A 27,487-nucleotide genomic window follows, 5' to 3' on the forward strand; every position below is an offset into this window, starting at 1 on the left:
CATTTACTAGCTGTGTGTTCTTGGCAAACAGCTTTAGCCTCTGAACTTTAATTTCCTCTTTCTGTAAATCTTAATCTGTTATGAGAATTCAACATATAAAGCAGCTCTATAAATGGCAACTACTGTGATTATTAATATGCCGCCTGCCATGGGCTATAATGGCTCTTGTTTTTTGAATTCCCTAAACACAATAACACTTGCATGAGTCTCTACATCCCTGGACTCACACTTAGTAAACAGTTTTTAAAATTCAGAAATGTCACTCAGATAGAACTTAAGGCCTATTTTAGAGTTGGGTATCACCTCCCCACTGATTTTTCTTACATGTGGTTTTAAAATGTGGTCTAAAGATTATCGAATTTTTATTTCTAGTGTATTGACTATAATAAGAATTTAAAATATCTTTACCCCCCCCTCATTTTATATTGTAAAACAGAGGGTTAGAATTGGGAATATTTTCTTCAATTGGACAAAATAGCAATCCTTCAAAAGTAAAGTTAAAAGCAGAATGATACCATTTCCCAAGCATCCCCAATGATGAAGGGGACTAGGAGACAATCATCCTGTATTTCCCACTGTTTGAAATATTAGGGAAGACACTAAAGAGAAGAGAAGCCACAAGGGAGTGAAGGAAGGGGAGACCGTGAATAGGCAGGAGGTTTAAAATATTTCCTTGTCTTGGTGTTGGTGGAGACTGTGTGTGTGTATGTGTGTGTGTGTATGTCTGTCTGTCTGTCTCGGTGTCTCTCTGTGGCAGTGTGTGTAGAGTTAAAATTCTCTCAGCTCCTGCTTCTCTTCCTCACGGGGAATTGGAGAGAGGCACTTTTAAATAGGGGGACCAATTCAGATGTTGGGAACACTGAAACAGTGACGCAAATAGGAAAAAGCTTAAAGGAGTCCGGTTTAATTGCTAATTAGGCTCCATTGAGTAAGAAGAACATTAGGACAGAAAGCCATTATAATCCGGAAGTGCTTAGTTCCTGGAAGCAGACCTCTGATAATCTCTGAATTTGTAGCCACTCCGGTGGGACTAGGCTGAGACTGACGTGCAGTCATCTACCAGAGAGAAAAAGGGCTTTCTGCTTAAGGTGGCTGAAGAAACAATGTAGCTGCAATTGGTTTTAACATGTTTAGGCAGCCGGTTTTAATATATTCATACAATAAGCATCATAGCCATTGATTACATTAAAATATTACCCCCAAAAATCCTACTCGTTAATACAGGGTAAGGTCTTAAACTTTTAAAATGCTTTTGAAGTCATATTTTGAAATATATTAAACAAAAAGAACGAAACGGAACACTTTGTAGAGCCGGGAAGGTTTTCAGAGGTTAATTAATCCAGTCCGCCCTCTCACAGATCCCACTGCAATTGACTCTCGCCACTCAGCCCCACGCATCTACTGCCCTTTCTTTATTAAACATGAAAGCAGTCTGGCCTGAGAGATCGCTGGCACTCAGGTCTCTTGTCTGTCTGCTTCTCCCCTATGTAGAAGCTCTGCTCTGTAGCTCATACAGTGGAAACAGGGTGAGTCCACATCAGAACACTGGGGCCTGAGCCTCTGTTGGGTCACTAAATGGATCTGGGTCCTGTGTCAGTTGTCTTAGCAGAGGAGGTGGGAATGCCTAACTCGGCTTCCTCAGAAGACGACCGGAAGTATTAAAGGCGCCTCTGAATGTGCAAGGCCTTTTGGAAGAACATATAAAAACAGGACACTAATATATGGAAATGCAAAATGAGAAAGCCAAGTCTCTGTCCTCAGATTCCCCCGCAACCACTTTTCTAGAGACAGACAAGGTGGAGTTGCTTAGGTTTTCTTTCTGAAGTCATCCCAGTGTATGGGTGGCCTTGACTCCAACAGGCCTGAAAAATAAACCCCGCAGTGCGTGGACCTTGTTGTTTCCCCACCTCACCCCTACAGTTAGGGTTCTCTCCTCAGGGGTCCTCACAGAGAAACCACGTTCTCTTGACAAAGGATGGTGGTAGTCGATGGAAGGCTGGGCCACCATGTTTGAGGTAATCCCCGCTCCCAGACATGTTTCGTTCCTTAGAGTCTTTTCCTCTTTCTTTTACAGACCGTGATACTGTAAATATATCTGTATGTATAGTCAGCTAGTGCTGACTTTTTAAAATAACTGGAAGACCTGCAACACCACTGTTCTCTGTCTTGTAGAATTCCACATAATTCTGGACACCTTAAACTCTAGACAAAAATATATTTAGTGTTAAATGTGTGCTTCAACAGATCATTCCTGTCAGGACACGGGAGTGCAATAAGGACCTGATGACAAGGTTGTACTTTCGTCCACAAAACGGAGTAAAGAATTAAAAAGAGAAATGTCACTCAGACTTCACTATTTTTAAAAACAAGAACAAACAATTGCAGAGTGGTCTGTTGTTCAGTAGGCATTTAGCAAATACTGTCCTTTTTTATGTCTCTCCTTTAGTACTTAATAGCATCAAAAAGTCATAAAAGCTAAGAACAACAGGGGCCCTTAATGTTCTGGTGTAGTCACCTTTTCCAAATAGCAAATACTTCCTAAGACTCCTTCAGTGTATGGGAAGAGTGACCATATGCTGGATCAAAGGGCAACACATTTTACAACAAAGCTTACACAGCAGAAAGGCTTGGCCAAAGCAATAGTTTATAATAATTTTGTCCGAAACAAGCAGAATACAGAGTGAATGGACCTGAATCTGGGACAGACCTGTAGGAGCTGGTGAGCTCGTAATCTAGAACTGCGTTTGCTGTGACCACACCACTCCGCGCGTCAATGTGGAACGCTTCCCCTTGGTTGCCGGAGACAATGGAGTACTCAGTCAGGCCGTTCATCCCACTGTCCAGGTCTGTAGCAAATACCTGTGAGGAAGCCGCTCTTCTGTTAGATAAGGACTGACTCTGTGAGATGGGTTAAGACTCTTTTTTAGACAAATGTATGATGAAAGAATCACGGATTTTGCCAAACACCCTTTAGAAACAATGACCAGAGGAATGGCAACAAATGACTGAGGCTTACATTTATAATATAGCAGGTAATAGGTGCACAAAGTGTTCTGCAGGCTCATTGAAAGGACTTCCAATTGGGGCGCCTGGGTGGCTAGTGGGTTAAAGCCTCTGTATTCAGCTTAGGTCATGATCCCAGAGTCCTGGGATTGAGCCCCGCATCGGGCTCTGTGCACAGTGGGGAGCCTGCTTCCTTTCCTCTCTCTCTCTGCCTGCCTCTCTGCCTACTTGTGATCTCTCTGTCAAGTGAATAAATAAAATCTTTAAAAAAAAAAAAAGAAAGAAAGGACTTCCAATTAACTTTCTGTAGGCATCACGCATGTTTTGAACTATAGTTTTAAGCAAGAGGCAAAAATACAGACACACCTCAGAGATACTGCGGATTCACTGGCAGACCACCAAAATCAAACAAATATTGTAATAAAGCAAGTCGAATGAATTTTTTTTTTGTTTCCCAGGGCATATAAAGGTTTTTACACTATACTGTCATCTATTTAAAGTATGCAACAGCATCCCTTTTATGTTAAAAAAAGAAAAAATACTTTAATTTTAAAATACTCGACTGCTAAAAAGTGCTAACCATCATCTGAGCTTTCAGTGAGTCATGACCTGAGGGTCTTGCCTTGATGTTGGTGGCTCCTGAAGACCATGGAGGTGGCAGCTGAAGGTTGGGTTGGCTGTGGCAATTTTTCAAAATAAGACAGCTGTGAAGTTTGCCACACTGATTGCCTGTTCCTTTCATGAACAATTTGTCTGCAGCGTGTGTTGCTGTTTGGTATCATTTTACCCACAGAAGAACTTCTTTCGAAATTGGAGCCAGTCCTCTCACACCCTGCTGCTGTTGCTTTATCAACTAAGTTTATGGAATATTCTAGATCCTTTGCTCTCATTTCAAAGATTTTTGCAGCATCTTCACCAGGTATAGATTCCATCTGAAGAAACCACTGACCACCAACACCATCACAAATAGAATAATAATGAAAAAGTGTGAATACTGTAGGAATTACAAACGGTGCCACAGATACAAAGTGAGCAAATGTTGTTGGAGCAATGGTGGCAATAGACTCGCTGGATGCATTCTCACCACAGATCTTTGATTTGTAAAAAAGAATGCAATATCTGTGAAACTCAATAACAGTACAATAAAATGAGGTACTGGACTTGAAAAAATTCTAATTTGCTTGAATAGATTTCCAACTGTATTTAGATTCATGCCAGTACCAGGAAAGAAAAGAAATCTCTGTATAGTGAATGATAGTCTTTAATTTGTTGTTTTTCCCTGCTTAAAGTATTGCCTATAAAACACACCGTATGTGGACTTTTTTTCATATCTTATTGAGAGTCTCATTTTAGAAGGATTTTTAATTAATGAAACAGCTTAGATTTAGCATTAACAAATTTAGACGCTGATGACTTATTTAGTAAATTATCAAAGTAGTGTTGAGAATGAGACAAACGTCTTGCATCACTCTCCATGGAGATGTATTATTTAGTCTGCATTACATTTTAATCCAAAATTAATTCTATTAGGGACACCTGGGTGGTTCAGTTGTTAAGCATCTGCCTTCAGCTCAGGTCATGATCCCAGGGTCCTGGGATCAAGTCCCGTATTGGGCTCCCTACTCTGTGGGAATCCTGCTTCTCCTTCTCCCTCCCTCCCCCCTGCTTGTGTTCTCTCCCTGTCAAATAGATAAATGAAATCTTTTTTAAAATTTTTATTTATTTATTTATTCATCAGAGAGAGAGAGATGACAAGTAGGCAGAGAGGCAGGCAGAGGGGGAAGGGGAAGCAGGCTCCCTGCTGAGCAGAGAGCCTGATGAGGGGCTCAATCCCAGGACCCTGAGATCATGACGTGAGCCAAAGGCAGAGGCTTAACTCACTGAGCCACCCAGGTGTCCCAATAAATAAAATCTTTTATAAAATCTTTTAAAAAATTAATCCTATTTGTGGTTTCAAGATCTGGCTTAAGAATAAGTTAACTGATTAATTAAAAATATTTTTCTACTTATTTTTATCCTTTGTGGCCCTCAGCTTCGGCCTGACCTCACCTTCCCCTCATCTCTCTCCTGGATGACTGTACTGATGTCCTGATAGGTGTTTGCCTTGAACTCCCTCTGCTCTCAATCTATCCCTCATGTTGTTGCCAGATCTCAGGGGATCCTGAGTGGACCTCATCAGAAGGGCACACAAACCAGCTACTTAGTAAAGAAAGGCAGCAAGGCACAGTTCCTCTCAGGTCACTAGGGAAAGCTACTCATGTGCATCTGGGTAGAATAAAATCCATCATGTCCCCCAGGGCCATATGCTTCAAAGTGTTACTGAGAATAGGTCTCCCAAGAGGTGTAGACTGTCGGGGTTTTAGGGTGCCAGCAGCACATATCCACGATGGCTAACTTAACCAGGAAAGATGTATCAGAAAGATAGTGTCTGGGTGAAGGCCAGACCTGGGCCACCCAGGGGCAAAGTTTCTTTTGAGTTGTGACCACCAAGATGAGTTGGCTCTAATGCACTTCTGTGCTGGTGTCTTACCATTGAGTCTCAGATCCTGGGGAGAGAAAGCCTACAGGAGCCTGAGGCAGATGACATCTGCCAGGGGACAGAGGGCACATCACTACCTTGACTGACAATCTCAGCAAGAGTTCCACTGACAGAGGATGGGCAGTTCCTAAAAGAAGTTGGCGGGGTTATAATCAAAAGTGGGGACAACGGGCAGTGTGATGGCAAAAACAAGAACTACCATAAGTGCTAGAACTCCAGAACCTTCCCCATTCCTGTTATCTGATGAGAACATGGGAAAATGGCAGTTCTGGTTTCCCAGAAAAAAAGTTAAATAATCTAAAAATGTGAAGAAATAAGTTCATTGTATCTGCCCCTGACACAGCCTTCTTGAAGTCTGACCTAATTTGAGGCACTGGTGGGCCAGGCTCCTGCCCATTTGTCGTACCTGGTTTTTAATGGTGTCTTCTGTGTCTTGCGTTCCACTGGGGGCATTGTAGCTCTATCCAGGTGGACATGAACGATGAAGAGGTACAACACACAAGGCCAGGGTGCCGGGGTCCTCTGTCACAAAGCAGGCCCCACAGCGGCCCTGGAGGCCTGTTATCCCTCCCCACCCTGCCCCTGCCTAAAGAGGTATCACTGCGCAGAGTGATACAGATGGGGCAAGTGAATGCCCTCCCCTTCTCAGTAGCAGCTGAAACCAAAATCAAGGCATAGCATTGCTGGAACAGACTGGCGATTAGGGGCTTGTCATAAAATCCGAGTCTGCAAAGACAGCAGAGGAAATCCTAGGTATCCTGGACTATGCGGGGGGCACAGAACCAAAACTCCAAGATGGCTGAGACTGTACAGGTCTAGTTGGCACCAACAGGGGGGAACTTGTGCATCTGGAACTGGGCTGAAGGTCAAAGGATGTGTCTCTCTAGAGGCAGGTGGAGGTAGCCGCACAGTAGAGCATTGTAGGGGGTCTCGTCCAGAAGGTATTCTAACATACCATCTGGCCCCCTGACCCCACTGGCCCAGACAGGAACTTGGGTAGTCATCAGGGACAGGATCACAGGGGCGGGTTAGAGAGGCCAGAGGGAATGTTCTGGTGTGCTGCTGAGTTGGGCAGGAAGGGGTTTTTATACGGATTTCCTGGGCAGATTCTCAAGAGGTTGCATGTTTCCTAATGCCCAGGTTCTTGAGGACAAAGCAGCAATTCAACTGTGAAGGGAAAGGTAGAACTGGGTTCCAGTCCCGAAGCAGGTAAGAGAGGCTATTAAGGGTGAGTGGGTCGTAGAACCTGAATAAAACTGCCTTAAAAACAGATCTTCTTTTTCCTGGCTTAGGCCTCTTTGCTGAGAAGGGATGGGGACCGGGAACAGTGGATCTATGTCTTTCACATGAAATATCTACACATTTTGAACCCAGGGAGCTCTTCCAAGGGTCCATACCTCCATCCATGCTTGTCCCGCTGTAGCTCCATTGGGCTAGTGCCTGCTCGCCCTCAATATCCAAGTGTAAATACTGTTCTTCTGTGAAGTTTTATGCTTTTCCTCCAGGAAGAGTCTGTGTCTCCTCTTTTTTCCCTCATGTCATTAAATGGGCACTTCTATTTAACATGACTAATACGCATTTAAATTTTGTGCTTACTTTCCTGACTTCCCCTCTAAGTTGTACCTACAATAGGCTGAGCTGATTTTTGTGCCCCTGTGGATTCCCTGGTAGTGCTGGGCAGAGTCCCTAGAGAAAGCAGGTGGGCACCAATAGCACGGGATGAAGAGAGGAAGCGTGAACTCAGAAACTCCAGACTTCCTTTGAACAAAGGCTTCATCCAGTTCTCCAAACATTTACATGTCCTAGACACATTTAATTTACTTCCTAGAAAAACACTCTAGAAATTTGGATGCAGACTGATGATAATTCCCATACACTCACACATACACATACACAAAAATTCATTTCTGTTACCTGTATGATGTGAGCATCGTGGAGCTGGCCTTCAGACACGGACACTTTGTAAACGCTTTGCTCAAAGCAGGGGACGTTATCATTCACATCTTGTATCAAGACTGCTACTTTGCTATAGGCTCTGTGCCCCCTACTTTCTGCTAAGACGATGAGCCGTACTTCTTGTCTGACTTCAAAATCGAGAAACTTGGGTTGTTTCACAGTGAGTTCTCCTATTTTGATTCCGAGGGAGAAAAAAAAAATTAGATAAAACGATGCTGTACTCATTGTTTAACAAGCTCCAAATCACTTTTCACTCCTACGCTCCCATGCTCACCTGTCCCTCAAAGTCTCCGGTTGGCTGGCCACCCTTCCCTCCCAACTGGGTTCATTAAGAGAAAAGTTGAGAATGTGGGGTATTTGCAAGGTTCCAGCATGTAGGAGGAAAGAAACTATAAAATAACCGGAATGTGGGAGCTGTCTCTGAAATCACCCTCCTCTCTCCATATTTAGTCCATCCCCATGTGTGCAAAGTCTACCTTTCAAACATCTCTTGATTCTGCCCTCCATCATTGCTGCTGCTGCCCTGCTCCGAGCCACTGGCTTTTCCCACCTTGTCCCCTGCATGGAGGGTCCCATGGCATCACTCTTCTGGTCTCCCTAGTCATCCAGTTCCCATTCTGAACTGAATCATAAAAATGGACACTTGTCACTGTCCTGCAGAAACCCTTTCCATGGCTTTCCACAGTGATTATGACGAAGTTCGGTGATTTTTAACCTCCATAGGTCCGATGTGCTTGGGCCTCTCCTGCCTCCGCACGTTGCTCTCTGCTGTGCTCAGAACACTCATGAATGTTCTATTTCTCAGAAGCTCATGTCAGAGTTGCCACGCATGCTTTTCTATCTGCCTGACAGGGTCCCTACTTCTGCGCCTCCTCAGGGATCTTTCCGGAGCAGTCAGCCCTTACTGTCACTATGGTCAGCCCACATCAGAGCCACAGAGCACCAGCATGTACTGTGCTCACCTGTTTCAGACTGGATCTTCCTCTTAAGTTAGAAGCTTACAAGGTGAGGATGGGTTCCTATCTCTTAAACCAACTTGCACATCCCCAGTGCCTAGCTCAGGGGCTGGCCTACAGAAGGCATCTGTTAATATATGTTACACCCTCATATACAAAGTATAAACAGGTTAGGGAAACTGACTGTTGGGGTTTATACCTTGCAAGAGTTTCTCCCCCAAATTAAGAAAATTCCTCTCCTGACTTAATTTCCTTCTCGACTTTCTCTTCTTTTTGTTCTCCCTTTTACTGACAAATTTCTTGCTGAATTTACTATTATTATTTTATTATGTATGTCACTCTCACTGTCAGAAATTCCATCAAATAGAGATTCACTGAATGAACACTGGTTGGGAGTTTGAGATACCTGAAATCAAGTAAAAATCCTAGCCCTGGCCCCTCAGTTTAAGTAAATTACTTGGCTCCGCCTCCAGGACAAATGTTACCCAGGGTAAGTCATTCAGGTTCTATGGAGCTGAGCCTCCTCTTCTGGAAAATGGTGATATTAATAATGACTTTGCAGGCTTGTGGGACAAGTACTCTAGTGCATATTTAGAGTGTTCCTCTGCGGGAACACGATATAGATTCCAGGGTCCTACCCATGTTTCTCAGCCCTTCCACCATCATGTATGCATTTAATATCTACAAAAGCTCTGCGTTTAGAAAGAAAACATTTTAACAGCCATGTTGTTAATCAAAGTTTGATCTTCCGGTGAAAGAACCTGTACTGTTTGTGGAAATATGGCCTGGAAGCTACAGTTCTTACTGTTCTATCTGAACCAGTTTCCTCAGACCACCATTCCGATCCAAGAAAATGTCAGGCTCGTGTGTACTCACCTGGATGTTAATGGGAATCATGCACTGCCTTAGTGTTCTAATTTCAGTACTGAGAGTTTTGGGGAGATTTTTATAGCTTCTCTTCTGTTATTAAGAAAAACTAAATGTATTCTATATAAGGAACTCATTATATTGCAACATGTAAAATTTCCATAAGCTCACTTTCACTTATTGTCATCAGTTATCAATCCAGAAACCCAGGTTATTTTTTACGGGCCACAGTCTGAAGTGACTGACACCCCTGGAAGAAAATTTAGCATAGATACGACCACTGGTAGCCGGAAAAATCTTTGAGATGCATTTTGATGAACTGGTACTGAAACAAGCTGGTCTCCAGAAACCTCTGTGAAACAGGGACTAAGCCAGCACCCTCAAATGGCAGAGGAGCCCCAGCCTGAGGTAGGTCCAAGCTCTCTTCCAGCATTCTGTCTCCACCAACCAGAGTGCTCCGCTTGCTATCATGTTCTGTTACTACTAGCCAAAGAAGAACAACCTAGAAACACAACTGTAAATTGCCAGTGTCACTTAGTAGAAAGTGTGCCAATTACAGTGCAGATCAAAGTGGATTTTTTAATAAAAGTCTTGTGTTTAGGCTTTGATAATTGGAATTCTGCACTTGGAATGGCTCTGCAGTTTTAATGCTTTCCTTGTTTGGCTTTTATTTTTGGCATAATAATTGGCATATGCTGAGAAAGTTGTGTAAGTAGGAAAGACAATAAGCCGTCTGTGAGATGACTCAAGGTTGGCACACCGACCAGACCCACATTCGCCAGGGGTAATCTACGCATGTTTTTTTCTCAGCGATATCAAGGATTTACTGTCACCGGTGAGTGCAAGAACTACTGGGCTCTCTGTCTGGGCAGATGTCCACGTTTTCCTTCCAGGACAAGCCTCGTGGGCACCGACTTCATTATCGTTCTTACGCATTAGCGCACCAGTTCTAGAATAACTTGAGAATGAAGTTGCGGTACTCTTTTCTTTCTCATATCTGTACACATGTAGTGTTTGCTCTAGTAACAAAATACACATTGAAATGAGTTTAAGATCTTCAAATGCTCAACTGCTTGGTAGCATAATCAGGTAATTTCAATCCAATACAAACTCAACACATTCATAGAAATATACCCAAAGCAGAATGGGATAAATATTTATGTTATCCAAAATTTTGAAACTATCTCCTGCTAAAACCACTTCCTTGACACATGGCAAGTTCAATCATTTTTGTTTTATGTCAACCTACCAAATTCATGGGATGAATGCTACCATTTGTTATCTAGTTATACAAGAAAAACTCCAACATTCTTGCTGGTGTAGACAGTGAGTAGTAGATTCTTTTAGGCTGATGTGACAAGGTGTTTGAACACAAAAGTAAACCTTTGGTTTGGGACTGTGGGACAGAGAAAACACTGGCACAAATGGGCAGAAAATGTGGTTCTCCTCAGAGATCCTTTTTATCAGAACTTACTTATTCAGTAACTAATAAAATGGCTTTCTCACATTTTTACCCTGAAGAAGAGTAACCACAACCTTAAAGATCTTTGTTGATTTATCATACACACCAGTTTTCTGTTTTAACTGGTATATGGCTTAAAATACATATACTCATAAAACCTATGTTAGGAAGCTTTGCACACAAGCTTGAAGATTATGTGCCAAAGGTGACATGAATGATGAATTTAGTATCATAATTAAAAGTTTTTAAAAAGGTTTCTTGACAGTTATATGGAAAACCTCATAACAAAAACAACTAAAATGCTGGATAAATTATGTGTGTGTTGAAATGCATGATTGAGTTGGTATCCTAGTAAGGAATCCTCAGAGAACCAAAAAGAACTGAAAACATTAATCCAAACAAAAGCTCACTTTTGTTCCAAGGGTCTATAACACAACCTTCTTCCTTGAGATAGCTGCATAGAGCAGGAGAGCATAGAGCACAGAGCTGCATAGAGCATGAGAAACAAGGGAAGAAACCTAAACCCACAAAAGTTTGAAGAGTCTAGTAGGAAAACCACAACAAAGCTATGAACCGAAAGACTACATATGTTCCAAATGAGTAATCAATATTTAAAAAACAGAAACAAGTTCAAAATGGATGCACAGAAACCTGCTTTTCTTGACCTTGGTGTTGGCTGGAAGGGAAAAAAAAATCACTGCTCTAAATTCATTAACTTAAGCCTGAATTTATGGTATCCATACTACCACAGCTATATGTTTTTAAAACTCTCAGTTATTACATTTAGGCTAGTCTTTGCTTGATGATATACCCAGATGATCTGCAGAAGGAAAACAAATCCTCTCTAAAGGGCACAAATTCAACCCAGTCTTCAAAGAACGCTCAGCAAAAACGTTTTAAGGGCAATGAGCAGCTCATAAGTAACAAGCATGGAAATCACAGAGAAACAAGGCACCCATGGATGAGAGCTGGCAAACCTATGGAAAGCTGAATAAATCTTCAAAGACTTAAAATGTTGGATTATTGCACAGAGGATGTGGAATTATTGCATATGTTTAAATGCATGAAAAGGAAGCTTAGAAACATGAGCAAGGAAGAAGAATTTACTTTTTTACAGGCATCTAGTTATGGAATGAATAAATCAGGGGGTTAAAAGGTGCAACATAGGGAATATAGTCACTGATGCTATAATAAAGTTGTGCAATGACAGATGGTAACTACACTTGTGGTAAGAGTAGGATTACACATAAACTTGTTGAATCACTATGTTAACACCTGAAACTAATGTAACATTGTGTGTCAACTGTACCTCAACTTTTTAAAAAAGACTATTTTTTTTTATAAGACCAAGAATTGTTGATAAAGAACCAAAGAGGACTTCTGGAAATAAAAAATATATTTTCCTAGATTGAAGAAATTGGGACAAGGAGATGAAAAACATGCAAAAGAGATATAGGAAAGAGTGTCTGGCTCAATACCTGTGTAAGTGGAATTGCCAAAACAATACAAATAAATGGTATTTAGATCAACAGCTAACTTCCTTAAAAAAAAAAAGAAAAGATTCTACTTATTTGACAGAGAGACACACAGTGAGAGATGGAACACGAGCATGGGGAGTGGGAGAGGGAGAAGCAGGTTTCCCTCCAGCAGGGAGCCCGATGTGGGACTTGATCCCAGGACACTGGGACCATGACTTGAGTTGAAGGCAGATGCTTAACGACTGAGCCACCCAGGTGCCCCAACAGCTGACTGCTTAATGCAACAATTGGAAACCAGAAAGCAGTGGGATAATACCTTAAATATGATGGGAGGAAAAACTGTACACTTAGAATTCTAAGACCAGCAAACATAATTTTTAAAAACAAGAACTAAATAAAGTCATTTTTAGACAATCAAATCCTGAGCAAGTTTTACTACAATAGACCCTCACTACAGGATATACTTCAGGTAGAAGGAAAATGACACAAGACGCAAATCTAATATGTAAGAACAGTTAGCAAGGAAGCACAGAAATCTATTTAATGACATTAGTAATGTCTAATTGAAAAGAAATACAATTGTGGCCCACCAGAGCTTATAAATTGAAAAAAGGTGGCACCTGGGTAGCTCAGTGAGTTAAGCCACTGCCTCCGGCTCAGGTCATGATCTCAGGGTCCTGGGATCGGGCCCTCTATCAGGCTCTCTGCTCAGCAGGGAGTCTGCTTCCCTGCCGCCCAGGCCTGCCTCTCTGCCTACTTGTGACCTCTCTCTCTCTGTCAAATAAATAAATAAATAAATCTTTAAAAAAATAGGTTGAAAAAGGGATATCTGGAGATACAGAATTCTAAGTCTCATGTATTATTCAGGTGCAGGCTATTGATTAGACTTCAATGATACATGTAAAAATAGCTAGGCTAACCACTAAAAGAAGATAAATAGCCTATACAATTGCAGCAAACACAGGGGAAAATGGTCAACTTTAGGTAATGATCATATATGTTGAATGCTCAGAAAACTATTAGAATCAATAGGAGTTTATAGGTTTGCAGATATGAAATCAAACTATAAAAGCCAATTTCAAGTCTAGTTAATAGCACTGTCATAAAAAGCATTTTTTTGCTTACTTTAGCAAGAAAAAGTGTAAAGGATTTAGACCACATCTAACAAAAACTGTGCAAACCGGCTATTAAAAAAATTAAAACATTATTAAAATATACTTAAGGAAACAATGGATGTGATTTTCTATATTATCCTGAATTAGAAGACAATACTATAAAGATACAGGCTTTCCCTGGACTGATATTTAGAATTAATACAATTCTAACAAAAAATTCTAGTAACCTAAATGTCTGTTGATGGATAAATAGACAAAGTGTCATGTCAACATACAATGGCAAATTATTCAGTCTCCACAGAGAAAATACCACCATACGTGAAGACATAGATGAACCCTGAGGACAGTAAATTGAGCGGAATAAGCCAGTCACAGAAACATAAATATGGCATGCTTCCACTTACATGATGTATCTAAAACAGTCAAACTCCTAGAGGCAAAGAATAGAATGGTGGTTGCCAGGTGCCATGGGGGAGGGGCGATGCCGATGGAGGTGCTGTTCAGTGGGTATGAACTTTCAGTTAGGCAAGATGCCTAAGTTCTAGAAATCTGCTGGACAACACTGTGTCTAGAGTTGGCAGTACTGTACTGTACACACCTCTAATTTTGCTGAGTGTAGATCTCATGTGAAATGTTCTTACCACAGTTAAAAAGAAAAGAAGAGTTTTGTAGATGATTATTAGTTACAATGCACTGCTATACAGGGCTTTCTGAGGATAATTTGACCTGATTACTTAATTACTTAAATTCTAGATTGAGGCCATGAAATTGTTTTGGACATTTTCTTTGCTAATTAGAGTGAGGTTTCACCTGAAATCAAATGGGCATATCATGATTAGCTTGTTTTCATGCATGCAAGGTGTGAATAGCTCTTATATCACCCAAAGACTTATGAATAAATCTCCTTTCCTTGGGAAAAAAAATCCCAATAGGCATATATGTGTGTGCACACACATGTGTGTATGTACGTATGTATGTGCATATGTGTGTGCATATGTGTGTACATGTGTGTGTGAAAACATGGCAAGTGGATTCAATGATTCATATTAGTGCAAGGAGTCAATAACAGCTAATATACTCATGAAGAATATGAGAATAGGCTGCTTCCTTGGTATGAAGACTGATTATAAAGTCTCTGTGATTGAAGAAGTGTGGTATTGGTGTGTGTATAGACCAAGAGGTGAATGCAAAGGAGTCAAGGATCCTGTAGAGTTATGGAAACAACATATGACAGCGGGGGTATTTCAAGTCACAGGTGAAGGTTATTGCCACTGGAATTACTGGTAATCTTCTTAAAAAAAAAAAGGAAAACAAGAAGAAAAAGAGAATGTTTTACTCATCTAAAAGAGGAAAATAAATTCTAGATTCACTATAGATGTAAACGTGAAACAAAAGAAAACTATTAAAACTTTAAAAAGACAATGTAACAGTATTTTCTTGATCTCAGGATAGGGAAGAGTTCCTTCACTTACAAGATGGGAAAATCATAAAGTAAAACACTGATTAATTCTAACCCCTCAAAATAAAAATGTACCAGTAAAAGAGTGAAAGACAAGTCACAAACTAAACAATATTTGCAACAAAAAACAGACAAAGGGGAAATGCTAGTGAAATATATTAAAAATCCTTACACTTCAGAAAGAGAAACACAACACAGAAAAAATAGACAAAGTGTATCAATATGCATTTCACATGGGAGAAAACAAAAATGGCCAATACACTGTGAAAAAAATACTCACATTCATTAGTAATAAAGAAATGCTAATTACAACCACAGCAAGATACCATTTCACACCCACCAGATTGGCAATAGAAAATAGGGCGTAAACAACCTTGATAGCTCTCATTCAGGGCTGGTGGAATGTGAAGTGGGACAAACCACTTCATAAAACAATTTGGCACTATCTGTAATGCTGAACATATGTATCCTCTGATGTATACGCCCAGCCTAGACTCTGGGGCCTGGAGAACTCCTCACATATGCACCAGAAGACACGTATGAGGTTGTTCCTCACAGCGCTTGTTATTATATCCCCAGACAGGAAAACCTCACTGTCCATCAATGGTGGAATGGATAAATAAGTTGTGACAGAGACTTAAAACAGAAGGCCATAAAGAACTGAAAATGAAAGAGACCCATCTGCATGCATTAATATGAAAGATTCTAATTTTGAATAAAAAGAATTGAATCCCAATAAAATAACACAGATGATGAATCCATTTACATAAAATTCAGAAATAAACCAAATTAAACAGTTTTATTGTATAGAAATGCATTTACGATAAGTCACAAGGGAATGATTATCCCTGGAAGTGGGGATACGAGTCAGCCTGCAGCAGTGGACAGAAAGGAAGCAATCAGAAAAGGGCTCCAAGTGGATGATAATGACTGTGTTCTGGTTTATAACCTTGGCAGCAGGTACATACCTTCTTTGTATTCCTCTTTAATGTGTGCCTAGGTTTAGGAACTACAAACCACAGTCAAAGTGTTGAGCAAAAGAATCAAGTCATAGACGAGAGGACATTAGCAGGATTCTATCATGATCTTTAAGTAAAAGGTAAAAGGACATAACACATCATTTAGAGATTCAGACACAGTTGGAAAATTATCAAGAAAGAAAGGCAGTGATCAAAGCCAACTTCACATGACTGGTTATGGATTGCCTTGGGTCAAAGAAGAGAGACATGATGGGGAAGGATGCAGAGGGAATTCCTGAGGTTCTAGTAATGTCTCATCTCTGGAGATGGATGGCACCTACATGTCCATTAAACAGTTTTCTACATTTTAGCATATCATCTTGCAGCTGTTTCACAACAAACTTGTGAAATAAATAACATAAATAAGTATTTAATTGTAAAGTGGAGAGCCTCTTTGGACTAACCCTAGGCATATTTTATCTGAATTTTCATCAGACACTCCAGAAAAAATAAGAGCACGCTAAGGCCGTGTTAAGGGTGAGGTAGCAGAAGGATGGGCGTAGCCTGGAAAACTGTACTGCTGCTCTCCTTCTTTCTAAACGTTCCAATCTCATTTCCTTTCCCAGGACCTTCCGACAGGTAGACTGTTAGAAGCTTAAGACTGGGTGATGTTCACAGATGGCTCTCTTATCAACAAGCTTCCTGCGCCACCCTCTAACCAAATGATGGGGCAAAGAGATGAAGAGCTAGCAGGCTACCTCAGAAAGGCTGTCGACCAAAGATGGCACGGACAAAGAGTCATAACACTACCCAGGATGAGGCAGCCTTTGCGTAAGAAACAAGTCCCTCTCAATTTTTCCCATGTGCATGTAGTACAGATTACATAAGGCAGTTGTATGCTAATACAGAAATTATTAAAAACATTCTTCTTGAGGTTTGACAATACAACAGTAGATATGTATCTACTACATAGTTGTTAGTCAAAAAAGTATGTTTCAAATAATCAATTGGTATTCATTTAAAACACAATAATGGTCTTATTAAAGTTAAATTTAATACATGCTGTATTTGGAAGTAATTTCTTTACCACCACATAGAAACTTCTCCAGCTGTCCTTTTTTGTTGCATTGTTGACATTCAGTGGCGAATTAGAAAAATCTCGTGATGAAAATGCCCTATGGCTAGACATGTGTGGTTGTTTTCCGTTCAAACTCAGTATTGATGTCTCCCTCCTATATCTCCCATTTTCCCAAATAGATGAGTAAATTATAAGTAGAAACCAGTTTATCTTCAAAAATTTGGGGGTAGGCTAGGGACTGCCTAATTTGGAAATGTGAAGAACAGGATTCTTAGCAAGTACATGTAAACAAATAAGTAGTCTTAATTTCCCACACTTTCTTCACAGCTACCATAAAAAATTGTTTCTTCTTTACCTTTTAAATTACTTACCTCTAATTTTTCTATCTTTCAAATTTTGAGTTTCCTTTGCAGAAGTATTTCTTACTAATAACATTAAATGGAGCAGGAAAAAAAGCTATTACAGGAGAGAAAAGGATCACCTGAGTTGGAGCACAGAGAAAAAACTCCATCTTCATTTCCACTAAAAATGGAATATTTAATGCTGTCTTGTATTGGGTCAGGAGCAACAGCTTTCACAGTCATAATAGAAGTACCTGTAAAAATTAGTTTAAAAAAAAGAAAGAAAGAACTTTAGGAAAAGAGAATTTCAGGGAAAAACAAGAACAAACACTGGGTATTTATTATTTGCCTACTACCTTTTCATTTGTTCATTCATTCAGTAATTAGTCATTGAGTGTCTTCAATAAGCGAGATCCCATGCTAAGTACGGGAGACAGAGTGACAAATAAGCTAGGAAAGATCTCTATCTTACAGTGATTATGAACTAAAGGAAGCAGACAGATAATAAACCATTAAGCAAATACATAATCAAAGTAGATTTCAGATGTGCTAAGTTCCCTGGAAGAAAAAAACCCAATGTAATGTGATAGAAAACACACTTTTATGGAGGGAGGGCCAACATAACATTTCAAGTTATAGGGAACAAACTGATTACCAGCATGAAAGAAGAATTAGCAAGCACAGATAGACGCAATGACATAATTGGTGTGATGAGATCTGGGATTTCACTGGAAGGTTCTCAAGAATCCATTCTGGCCTCAAGTTAGCACTTTTGTTGTCCTCGTGTAATATCTCATGCCATTTGCTGTTCACCTCTGTTTTACTTTGTATCCTGGTTCCCATTTGTCTTCCTCCTTTAACTGCCTGTCCTTTTAAATTGTTTTTTTATTTAATCAACTTTATTGAAGTCATATTTACATACAATAATACACACATGTTTTAAGCATACAGTTATATATGTATACAGTTTTAACAGCTCTATACACCTGTGTAACCACCATCAGAATCAAGATGTAGAATATTTCCATCACTCCAAAAAATTCCCTCTTGACTTTTTGCAATCAGTTTTCTCTTAGTTCTGGTCCTGGGCAATTACTGATTTACTTTCTGTTTGTTTTGCCTCTAAAATTTTATACACATAAAAATTATACAGTATCTCTCTTTTGATCAGCGTTGTCTTTTAGGAATCCAAACATGTGTTATTCTGTGTTTTAAGAGCACATTACAGTTTTATTGTAGAGTGTATTCTACTGAATGGACATACCATAGTGTGTTGATCCACTTTTCCACAGATGGACATTTGGATTGTTTTCAGTTTAGGGCTATTATGAATAAAGCTGCTATGGGCATCCATGTAATAGTGTTTGTGTGGACACATGTTTTCATTCCTGTTGGGGAAACACCTAGTGTGAGTGTGTGTTTAACTTTATAAAAAACTGCCAAGCTATTTTCCAAAGTGTGGCTATGCCATGTTACATTCCTGCTAGCAACACATGAGAATTCTGGCTGCTCCATATTCCCTGGTATTGTCAGTCTTTTTAATATTGGTCACTCTAGTGGATGTGTGGTAGGTATCTCACCATGGTTTTAATTTTAATTTCCCTGATGTCTGATGATATTGTGAATCTTTTCATGTGTTTGTTGGTCATTTTCACTCTTTTTTAAGATTCATCTTTGTTCTTTGGTTCTTGTTCTTTATTTACCCTCAACTTCTGGGAAACTTTTTCATAGTTCTTTACTAGTCCTAATTGTCTTATCTTTGGCCTATAACTTACAGCATCTAATTTGGATGCCCACTCTGGCAGTGTCCCCTGCCTCTCCTCTTACTTTCACGCTCCCTGGCAGGATGTCATCTGTTGGCCAAGATAGCAAGTGGGAGATGGGAAAGCAGTGGGCCCTTCAAGAGGCCCTCTGACTGCTGAGTGTGTAGCAATGGGAGCCTGATTTAGGATGATGTCAGCAAGGCACAAGTGGAAAAGTAAAAAGAAGCATTTGATAAGAACACAAATGTTTCATGATGTCAGAGATGAGAACAGAGCAGGGATCATTAACTCAGATGCCTTTGGGTAAAAGTAAGAAGTCTGGACCAAAAAAAGAGCCAGTTGGCTGGAGGAAGTCAGAGACCATCTGATGTGCCTAAACACTCAGCTTCAACGCACCACTGCCAGTAGGGGAGGGAAGCAGGCTTTAGGATGTTTGAAATTCTGGCCTTTTTAAGAGAAGCTCAACAATTCATATTTATTTTCACAAGAAATATCCCTTTTTGTGAATGTCAGAAAATAATTTAATTTAGGGGAAAAACTAAGCCATCATATGGGTCAAACAAAACACAGCTGTGGCCTGAGTCTGCTCATTTACCATCCCTGATAGAGAAGACGAATCTCTCCTTTTTGTTATCAGCCTTTCTAGCACTTAGATTATGGTACTTATTTGTCATCCATGGACTTGTACTGAACATACCCATGGACCGGTCTTATCTTTCCACTAAATTGGACTAAATTCAGTGAAAGCATGGAAGGTTTCCTATCTATCTGTTCTATATATTTGTGCAACTCTAGATTAGTTTTGCTTCTAAAATTTCATAGGCTTGAAAAACCACAAAATGGCTGCCTTCTTATGCTTACACGCCTTTTTGAGAATCAGTCACATTGTTCTTTATATCAAAAGTTTATTCCTTTGTAAATAGTGGGTGCTCATTAAGTATGAGAAGAAAGAGGTAACAGAGAGGATGGAGGAAGAAAGAGACGGAGATGCTCACTGAAGTGTTCTAGCCTTAAAGGCTCGAAGAACGCCTCTCTACCTACACAGCCCTTCTAAACAGGCAGCAATTATTTAAAAAAAAAAATCTGGAGTGGCTGGGTGGTGCAGTAAGTTAAGCCTCTGACTCTTGATTTCAGCTCAGGTCTGTTAGGGTGGTGAGATCAAGCCCCACATAGGGATCCATGCTCAGCTCAGGGTCTGCTTGAATTTCTCTCTCCCTCTTCCTCTGCCCATCCTCACTGGGCTCTCTCTTTCTCTTTCTCTCTCACTGAAATAAATAAATAACTCTTTAAAAAATTAATTAAATAAATTTAAAAATCACTGCTATAATACACTATCTGAGAGTGGGATTTGCAGCAATTAAAAAAAAAATCATAACACCTATTCAAGACCTCTGCTGGGCTTCCACATTGACTTCTACTGTGCAGGCCCCAAGGAATAAGCTTGAAAACCACTTGTACAGGTTACAGCAAAAAAAAAAAAAAATCCCTAAGCCAGGACAAATCAATAGATACTTTTTTTCCTGGATACTTAAAAGGTTTTCACTAAAAAGAAGAGAAGAAAGAAAAGGCACTGGAATAAATGCTATTTTCTCTAGGAGCCTTTTCAACACAACATGCAAAGACCAATGCAATGATCATATACGAAAGGAAACAAGTATGTGGTATTGTTCACAAAACCAAAAAAGCATAAAATAAAATTCATTATGGAGAAAGAACCGGAAAACCTAAACTGGATATATGACGCTCTCTAAAAAACGTTATGTTCAACACAAACTGTGACAAAGTTTTAAAATCTTTTATTGAAGCTTCCAAATGGTGGTTCTTTTCAAGCCATTTTCAAAGTCATTTCGTGACAACATGAAGGATTTTAATTAATCATGGCAGAATCAGGTTGCTGCACATGTTCAGAATCTTTCAAGCTGCACTATAATCTAAGGCTTATTTTATTATATTTTAGGAAACATATTGTTGATAAAAAATGCCTTCCATTTTCAGCAGGAATATGCCTTTATACTATGCAGGGCATTTTATCTTTAGTGCTCAATCACAATTCTGCGCTTCCTGATACAATTTCATTTTTAAACATAGGAAATTTTATTTCCACTGGCTTGTCAAATGTTCTCAAGAATGGCAGTAAGAAGATAAACAGCTATGCAGGCAAGATGAACCATCTTGCTGACAGCCTTTTCTCTGAAGCTTAGGATGTTTTAATTATATACCCGATTACAAAACAAAACATGGGCCTCACTTGAATGTAAAAAACAAGGATGAGCACAGAATTGTAAAAAAAGTATCACATATGGACTCCCTCATAAAAGGAATAATCTTATTTTTACTACAAATAAAGTATTAATGATATCAAATGAAATTTTAGTGCAGAAAGAATTCCATTCAAAATACTTTATATACTAAAGTCAGGAAAGATCTGCAAATATTTATATATGTTCTTCCTCAGATGAAGTTTAAAATTAAGACTGCCCCCCAAAAGAGGAAATAACTAAAAGACCTTGAATCCTTCTATGTCTTGGCTTATCCATGCTAATTTTACTTAATTTACTTAATTTATTTTTTAAAGATTTATTTTTAAGTAATCTCTGTACCCAACATGGGACTGGAACCCACAAGATCAAGAGTTGCAGGCTCCACTGACTGAGCCAGCCAAACACCCCAGCTTTTTGTGTACATTTTATGTATGTATGTGTGTATTTGAGAGAAAGAGAGAAAGAGAAAGCATGCTCACTGGGGGAGGAGCAGAAGAAGAGGGACAGAGAGAATTTCAAGCAGCCTGTCATGGGGCTTGATCTGAGCATGGAGCATGGAACCTGTCCTGGGGCTTGAACTCATAGCCTTGAGATCAGGACCTGAGCTAAAATCAAAAGTCAGATGTTCAACCAACTGAGCCATCCAAGTGCTCCATGCACATTTTAGATGAAAGTCTGCCTCTGGGCATCTAGAGAAGATTTACAATTACTGGTCATTTCATACCAAGGTAGAAACGATAAAATGAAAACCAACACTGTACCTTTAATTCCCATGAGGCAAGTGAAATACAGAAAAATTTGCATTTTCAGCTTTTATGAATTTCACTATAAGTCTAATATGGCATCAAAAAGTATAATACATTCAGTGTTCTTGTGTTTTTCTTCTTTACAATCAGTTAAAAAACTAATATCATCTATAGCAACAATGAACTATTTAACAGAATTATGTAATGGTTAATGTTCTGTGGCTAGAAAAATCAATATTCATGGATGTATTTAGGTAAAATAATAATACAAACATTTTATTCAGAGCTGTTCATAGTAAGTACTTCTAGAGTTTTACTTTTGTCACTTCTAAGCAATGCAAGAATTTTCTTACTGATGACTGACTTGAGATTTTTTTAAATGTTTGGATGATTTTGAATTGTTCATTCTCTTTTAATCATCCAGCCACTGAAATGCTGAACATATTTCAGACCTTTAAGAAAGCTGGAAGTGAGATCAGCAAGATGGCTGATTGAAGCCCAAAACCTCATCCCCTATAGAGAAACTGAATGAACAACAACAGTGTATGGTCCAAAAAGCTTTTATGAAAACTCCAAGCCAGAAGGGTGTGGTATGGTATATTTCTAGTGCTGAAAGAAAAAAACTTTCACCAAGAATACTATATCCAGCAAAACTGCCCTTCAGAGATGAGAGAGAAAGATCTTCTCAGATAAACAAAAGCTGAGAGAGTTTACCACTACTAAAGCTGCATGACTAGAAATGTTAATTAAAAGCTTCCAGTTGAGATGAATGGGCACTGGACAGCAAGGTGAAAGCATATGAATATACGAAGCTCTCTGGTAAAGGTAAATATATAGACATATACCGAATCTCATAACACTGTAATAGTCGTGCATATATCACTTTTAATTCTGGTGTAAAATTTAAGAGATAAAAGCATAAAAAACTCTAACTATAAAACTATTTGACTGGAGGGGCGCCTGGGTGGCTCAGTGGGTTAAGCCGCTGCCTTCGGCTCAGGTCATGATCTCAGGGTCCTGGGATCGAGTCCCGCATCGGGCTCTCTGCTCAGCAGGGAGCCTGCTTCCTCCTCTTCCTCTCTGCCTGCCTCTCTGCCTACTTATGATCTCTCTCTGTCAAATAAATAAATAAAATCTTTTTAAAAAAACTATTTGACTGGATAAAAATATAAAAAGGTATTTATGAAATCAGTAACATAAGGTGGGAAGGAGAAGTAAAGGGACAGATTTTTTTTTGGATATGATTAAAGTTAAGTTGCTACTAGTTTAAAACACTGTTAAAACTGTAAGATGTATTATGTAACCCCCATGGTAACCACAAAGAAAAATATCTGTAGAAGAAACACAAAAGGAAATAAGGGACTCAAAATGTGTCACTACAAAAAAAAAAAAAAAAAAAGAAAAAAAAAACCATTGAAACACAAGGGAAGGCAGCAAGAGAAGAGAAGAAGAACAAAATGAAAAACATACAGAAAATACTTCAAAAATGGCAGTACCAAGTCCTTTCCTATCAGTAATTTTTAAAAAATGTAAGTGGATGAAACTCTCCCATCAAGAAGCATGGAACAGCTGAATGGATTAATAAAAAGATCCAATTATATGCTCCTCCCTAGAAACACACTCTAGACATCCAGATGGATATAGGCTGCAGGAGGAAAGACTGAAAGAGACAGTCCATGCAAATAGGATCCAAAGGCAGTAAGGGTGGTTATACTTAATATCAGACTAAATAGAAGAATGTTACATAAAAAGTTCTATTCACCAGGAAGATACAGCAACTACAAATATATATGTGCCTAACAGCACAGCACCTAAATATGTGAAGAAAACTGACAGAATTGAAGGGAGAAACAGACAGTGACACAATAACAGTAGAAAATTTCAATACTTCACTTTGAATAATGGATAGAGAAACCAGATAGATCAGTAAGGAAACAGAGGACTTGAATAACATCATAGACTAACTGGACCTAAGAGACATAGACAGAACCGTCCAGCCAACAACAGCAGAATAATCATTCCCAAGTATTACACATTCCCATATACACACTCAAGAGCACATGGAATATTCTCCAGGACAGATCACATGTTAGGGCACAGCACTAGTTTTAACAACTTTAAGAATATTAAAATCGTACCAAGAAACATTATGATGGAATGAAAGTAGAAAGGAAAACTGGACTATTCATAAATATAAGGAAATTATATTATAAGCAATTAGTAGGTCAAGGAAGAAAGCTAAAGGGTAATTAGATAATATTGTGAGACAAATGAAACAAAAGCACAACATACCAAACATGGGCTGTAGCAAAAGCAAGACCAAGAGGGAATTTTATAGCAATAAATGTCTACACTACAAAAAGAAGAAAGAGGGGCACCTGCATGGCTCAGTTGGTTAAGCAGCCAACTCTTGATTTCTGGTCAGGTCATGATCTTAGGGTCCTGGGATCCGCTGGCATCAGGCTCTGTGCTCAGCGGGGAGTCTGACTAAGAATTCTCTATCTCTTCCTCTCTCCTCTGCCCCTTTCTTCCTCCCCCACCCTTAAATAAATCTTTAAAAAGAAGAAGAAAAAGACAAAGAAGAAGAAGAGAGACTGCAAATAAACATCCTAACTTTACAACTCAAGGAACTAGAAAAAGGAACAAACTAAAAGCAAACTGGGCAGAAAGAAATAAATAATGAATATTAGAACAGAAATAAGTGGAATGGGGCACCTAAGTGGCTCAGTCATTTGGCGACTGCCTTTGACTCAGGTCATGAATCCAGGGTCCTGGGATGGAGCCCCACATCAGGCTCCCTGCTGAGCAGGAAACCTGCTTCCTCCTTTCCCACTCCTCCTGTGTTCCCTCTCTCGCTGTGTCTCTCTCTGTCAAATAAATAAGAAATACGTGGAATAGAGAGTAAAGAACAAGACAAAAATTTAAAAAAAACTTTAGTTTTTTAAAAAGACTTTATTTATTGATTTGAGAAAGAAAGAGATCATGAGCGTGTGCTCACCCTTGAGCATGAAGAGAGGGGAGGGGCATAAGGAGAGGGAGAGGGAGAAGCAGACTCCCCGCTGAGCAGGGAGCCTGACATGGGGCTCCATCCCAGGACCCTGAGGTCATGACCTGAGCCAAAGGCAGATGCTTAACTGACTGACACACCCAGGTGCCCTGAAACTAAAAGTCAGCAAAATTGACAAATCTTTAGCCTGGACAAAAAAAGTAAGAAGACTCAAGTAATAAAAATCAGAAATGGAAAAGAAGATATTACAAATGATGCCACAGAAACAAAAGGTATCATAAGAGACTACTATGAACAATGATACACCAACAAATAAGATAGCCTGGGAGAAAAGAATACATTTCTAGAAACACACATTCTATCAAAATTGAGTCTAAAGAAAGAAAAAAATTCTGAAGAGATTTATAACTAGTAAGGAAATTGAATCAATAATCAAAAACTTCTCTATAAAGAGGACCAGATGGCTTCACTGATGAATTCTACAAACCATTTAAAGAATAATTAACACAAGTCTTTCTCAAACTCTTCCAAAAAATTGAAGATAACCCTTGCAAACATATTTTATGAGGCCAGCATTATTCTGATACCAAAACCAGAAATACCATGAGGAAACTACAGAGTAATATCCCCGATGAATCTAGAAGACAAGATATTCAATACAATTTAGCAAACTGGATGCAACAGCACATTAAAAGGATCGTATATCATAACAATGTGGGATTTATCCCTGGGAAGTGATGATGGTTCAATGTATAAAAATCAATGTGATACACCACCTTAGCAGAATAAAGAATAAAAATCACATGATCATCTGAATACATGCAGAAAAAGCATTTGGCAAAGTTCAACACACTCATGATAAACACACTCGATAAACTAGGAACATAAAGAAATTACCATATGTAATAAAGGCCATAGATGCAAAACCCATAACTCTAACATCCTATTCAACAGTGAAATCCAAAAGCTTTTCAACCAGGAATAAGGCAAGAATGCCCACTCTTAACACTTCTAAACAACATAGTACTGAAAGTCCTAGCTAGAGAAATCAAGCTTTGAAATTAAAAGCATCAAAATTGGAAAAAAAAAATAAAATGGTTAGTGACATGATCTTATATATAGAAAACCCTATAGATTACACGTGCATGCACACACACAGAATTGATGAATGAATTTAGCAAAACTGTAGAATACAAAATCACCACACAAAAATCAGCTGTGTTTCTATGCACTAACAGTGCATGATCTGAAAAAGAAATTAGGAAAACAATCCCATTTATAGTAGCATGAAAAAAAATAGGATAAACTTAACCAAGGAGGCAAAAGTCTTGTTCACTAAAAACTACAAAATATTGCTAAAATAAATTATAGAAGACACAAATAAAGGGGGAAATATTCTGTGTTCATGGAATGTAAGACTTATTGTTCATGGAGTATAAGACTTACTATGAACAAAACAATCTACAGAATCAATGTAATCCATATCAAAATACCAACAGTATTTTTTACAGAAATAGAAAACAAGAATTTTAAAATATGTATGGAATCTTAAATTACTCCAAATAGCCAAAACACTCTTGAGGGGGAAAAAAAAAAAAAGCTACAGGTTTCACATTTACTAACTTGAGCCGTACAGAGATATGGCAATCAAAACAGTGTGGCACTGATACAAAGACAGATACATAGAGACCAATGGAACAGAACAGAGATCCCAGGAAAAAACCCCTCATCTGTATTTTCAAATGATCTTGGCAAAGGTGCCAAAGCTACACAATGGGGATAGGTCAGTCTTTTTAACAAATGGTATCAGCTATCCACATTCAAAAGAATGTATTTGGACCTCTACCTTAACAGATATTCAAAAATTAGGTCAAAATGGATTAAAAACCGAAGTGTAACACATGAAACTGTAAATCTTCTAGAAGATTTAGGGGGAATGATTCCTGCCATTGGATTTGGCAATGATTTCTTGGATATGAGAGTAAAAATACAGGCAACCAAAACAAAAATAGATGAATGGGACAACATCAAAATGAAAAGCTACTACATAACAAAAGAAACAATCAACAGAGTAAAAGGCAACCTTGGAAAGGGAGAAAATATCTGCAAACCCTCTAAGTGGTAGTGAGTTAATCTCCAAAATACATAAAGCATTTCTTCAACCTATGAGCAAAAAAAAAAAAAAAAAAAAAATTTCTTTCATGAACAAAGGATGTGAGTAGACATTTCCCCAAAGATAACATAAAAATGACCAACAGGTTTTTCAAAAGATGGTCAACATCACTGATCATCAGGGAAATGCAAATCAGAATCACAATGAGTATCACCTCATACCAGTTAGGATGGCTGCTATAGAACAAAAACAAAAACCAGAAAATAACAAGTGTTGGTGAAGATATGAGGAAACTGGAATCCCTGGACACTCTTGGTGGTTTTACAAAATGGTGTAGCCACTATGGAACACAGTATAAATGTTTCTCTAAAAATTAAAAGTAGA

General features: G+C 39.0%; 1 protein-coding gene across 1 annotated transcript in view; it reads right to left on the reverse strand.

Moving 5' to 3' along the window:
• Window positions 1–27,487, reverse strand: part of DCHS2 (dachsous cadherin-related 2) — a 131,858-nt gene that overhangs the window by 17,137 nt on the left and 87,234 nt on the right. The window contains exons 14-16 of the mRNA XM_045088000.1: window positions 17,354–17,467; window positions 7,457–7,668; window positions 2,708–2,859 (exon numbers count right to left, since the gene is read on the reverse strand). Of these exons, the coding sequence (XP_044943935.1) occupies window positions 2,708–2,859; window positions 7,457–7,668; window positions 17,354–17,467 (478 nt within the window). The remainder of the gene's footprint in view (window positions 1–2,707; window positions 2,860–7,456; window positions 7,669–17,353; window positions 17,468–27,487) is intronic.

The sequence above is a fragment of the Mustela putorius genome, unplaced genomic scaffold, assembly GCF_011764305.1.
Source record: "Mustela putorius furo isolate JIRA1106 unplaced genomic scaffold, ASM1176430v1.1 tig00000056_pilon_pilon_pilon, whole genome shotgun sequence".
NCBI classification, from domain to species: Eukaryota; Metazoa; Chordata; class Mammalia; order Carnivora; family Mustelidae; genus Mustela; species Mustela putorius.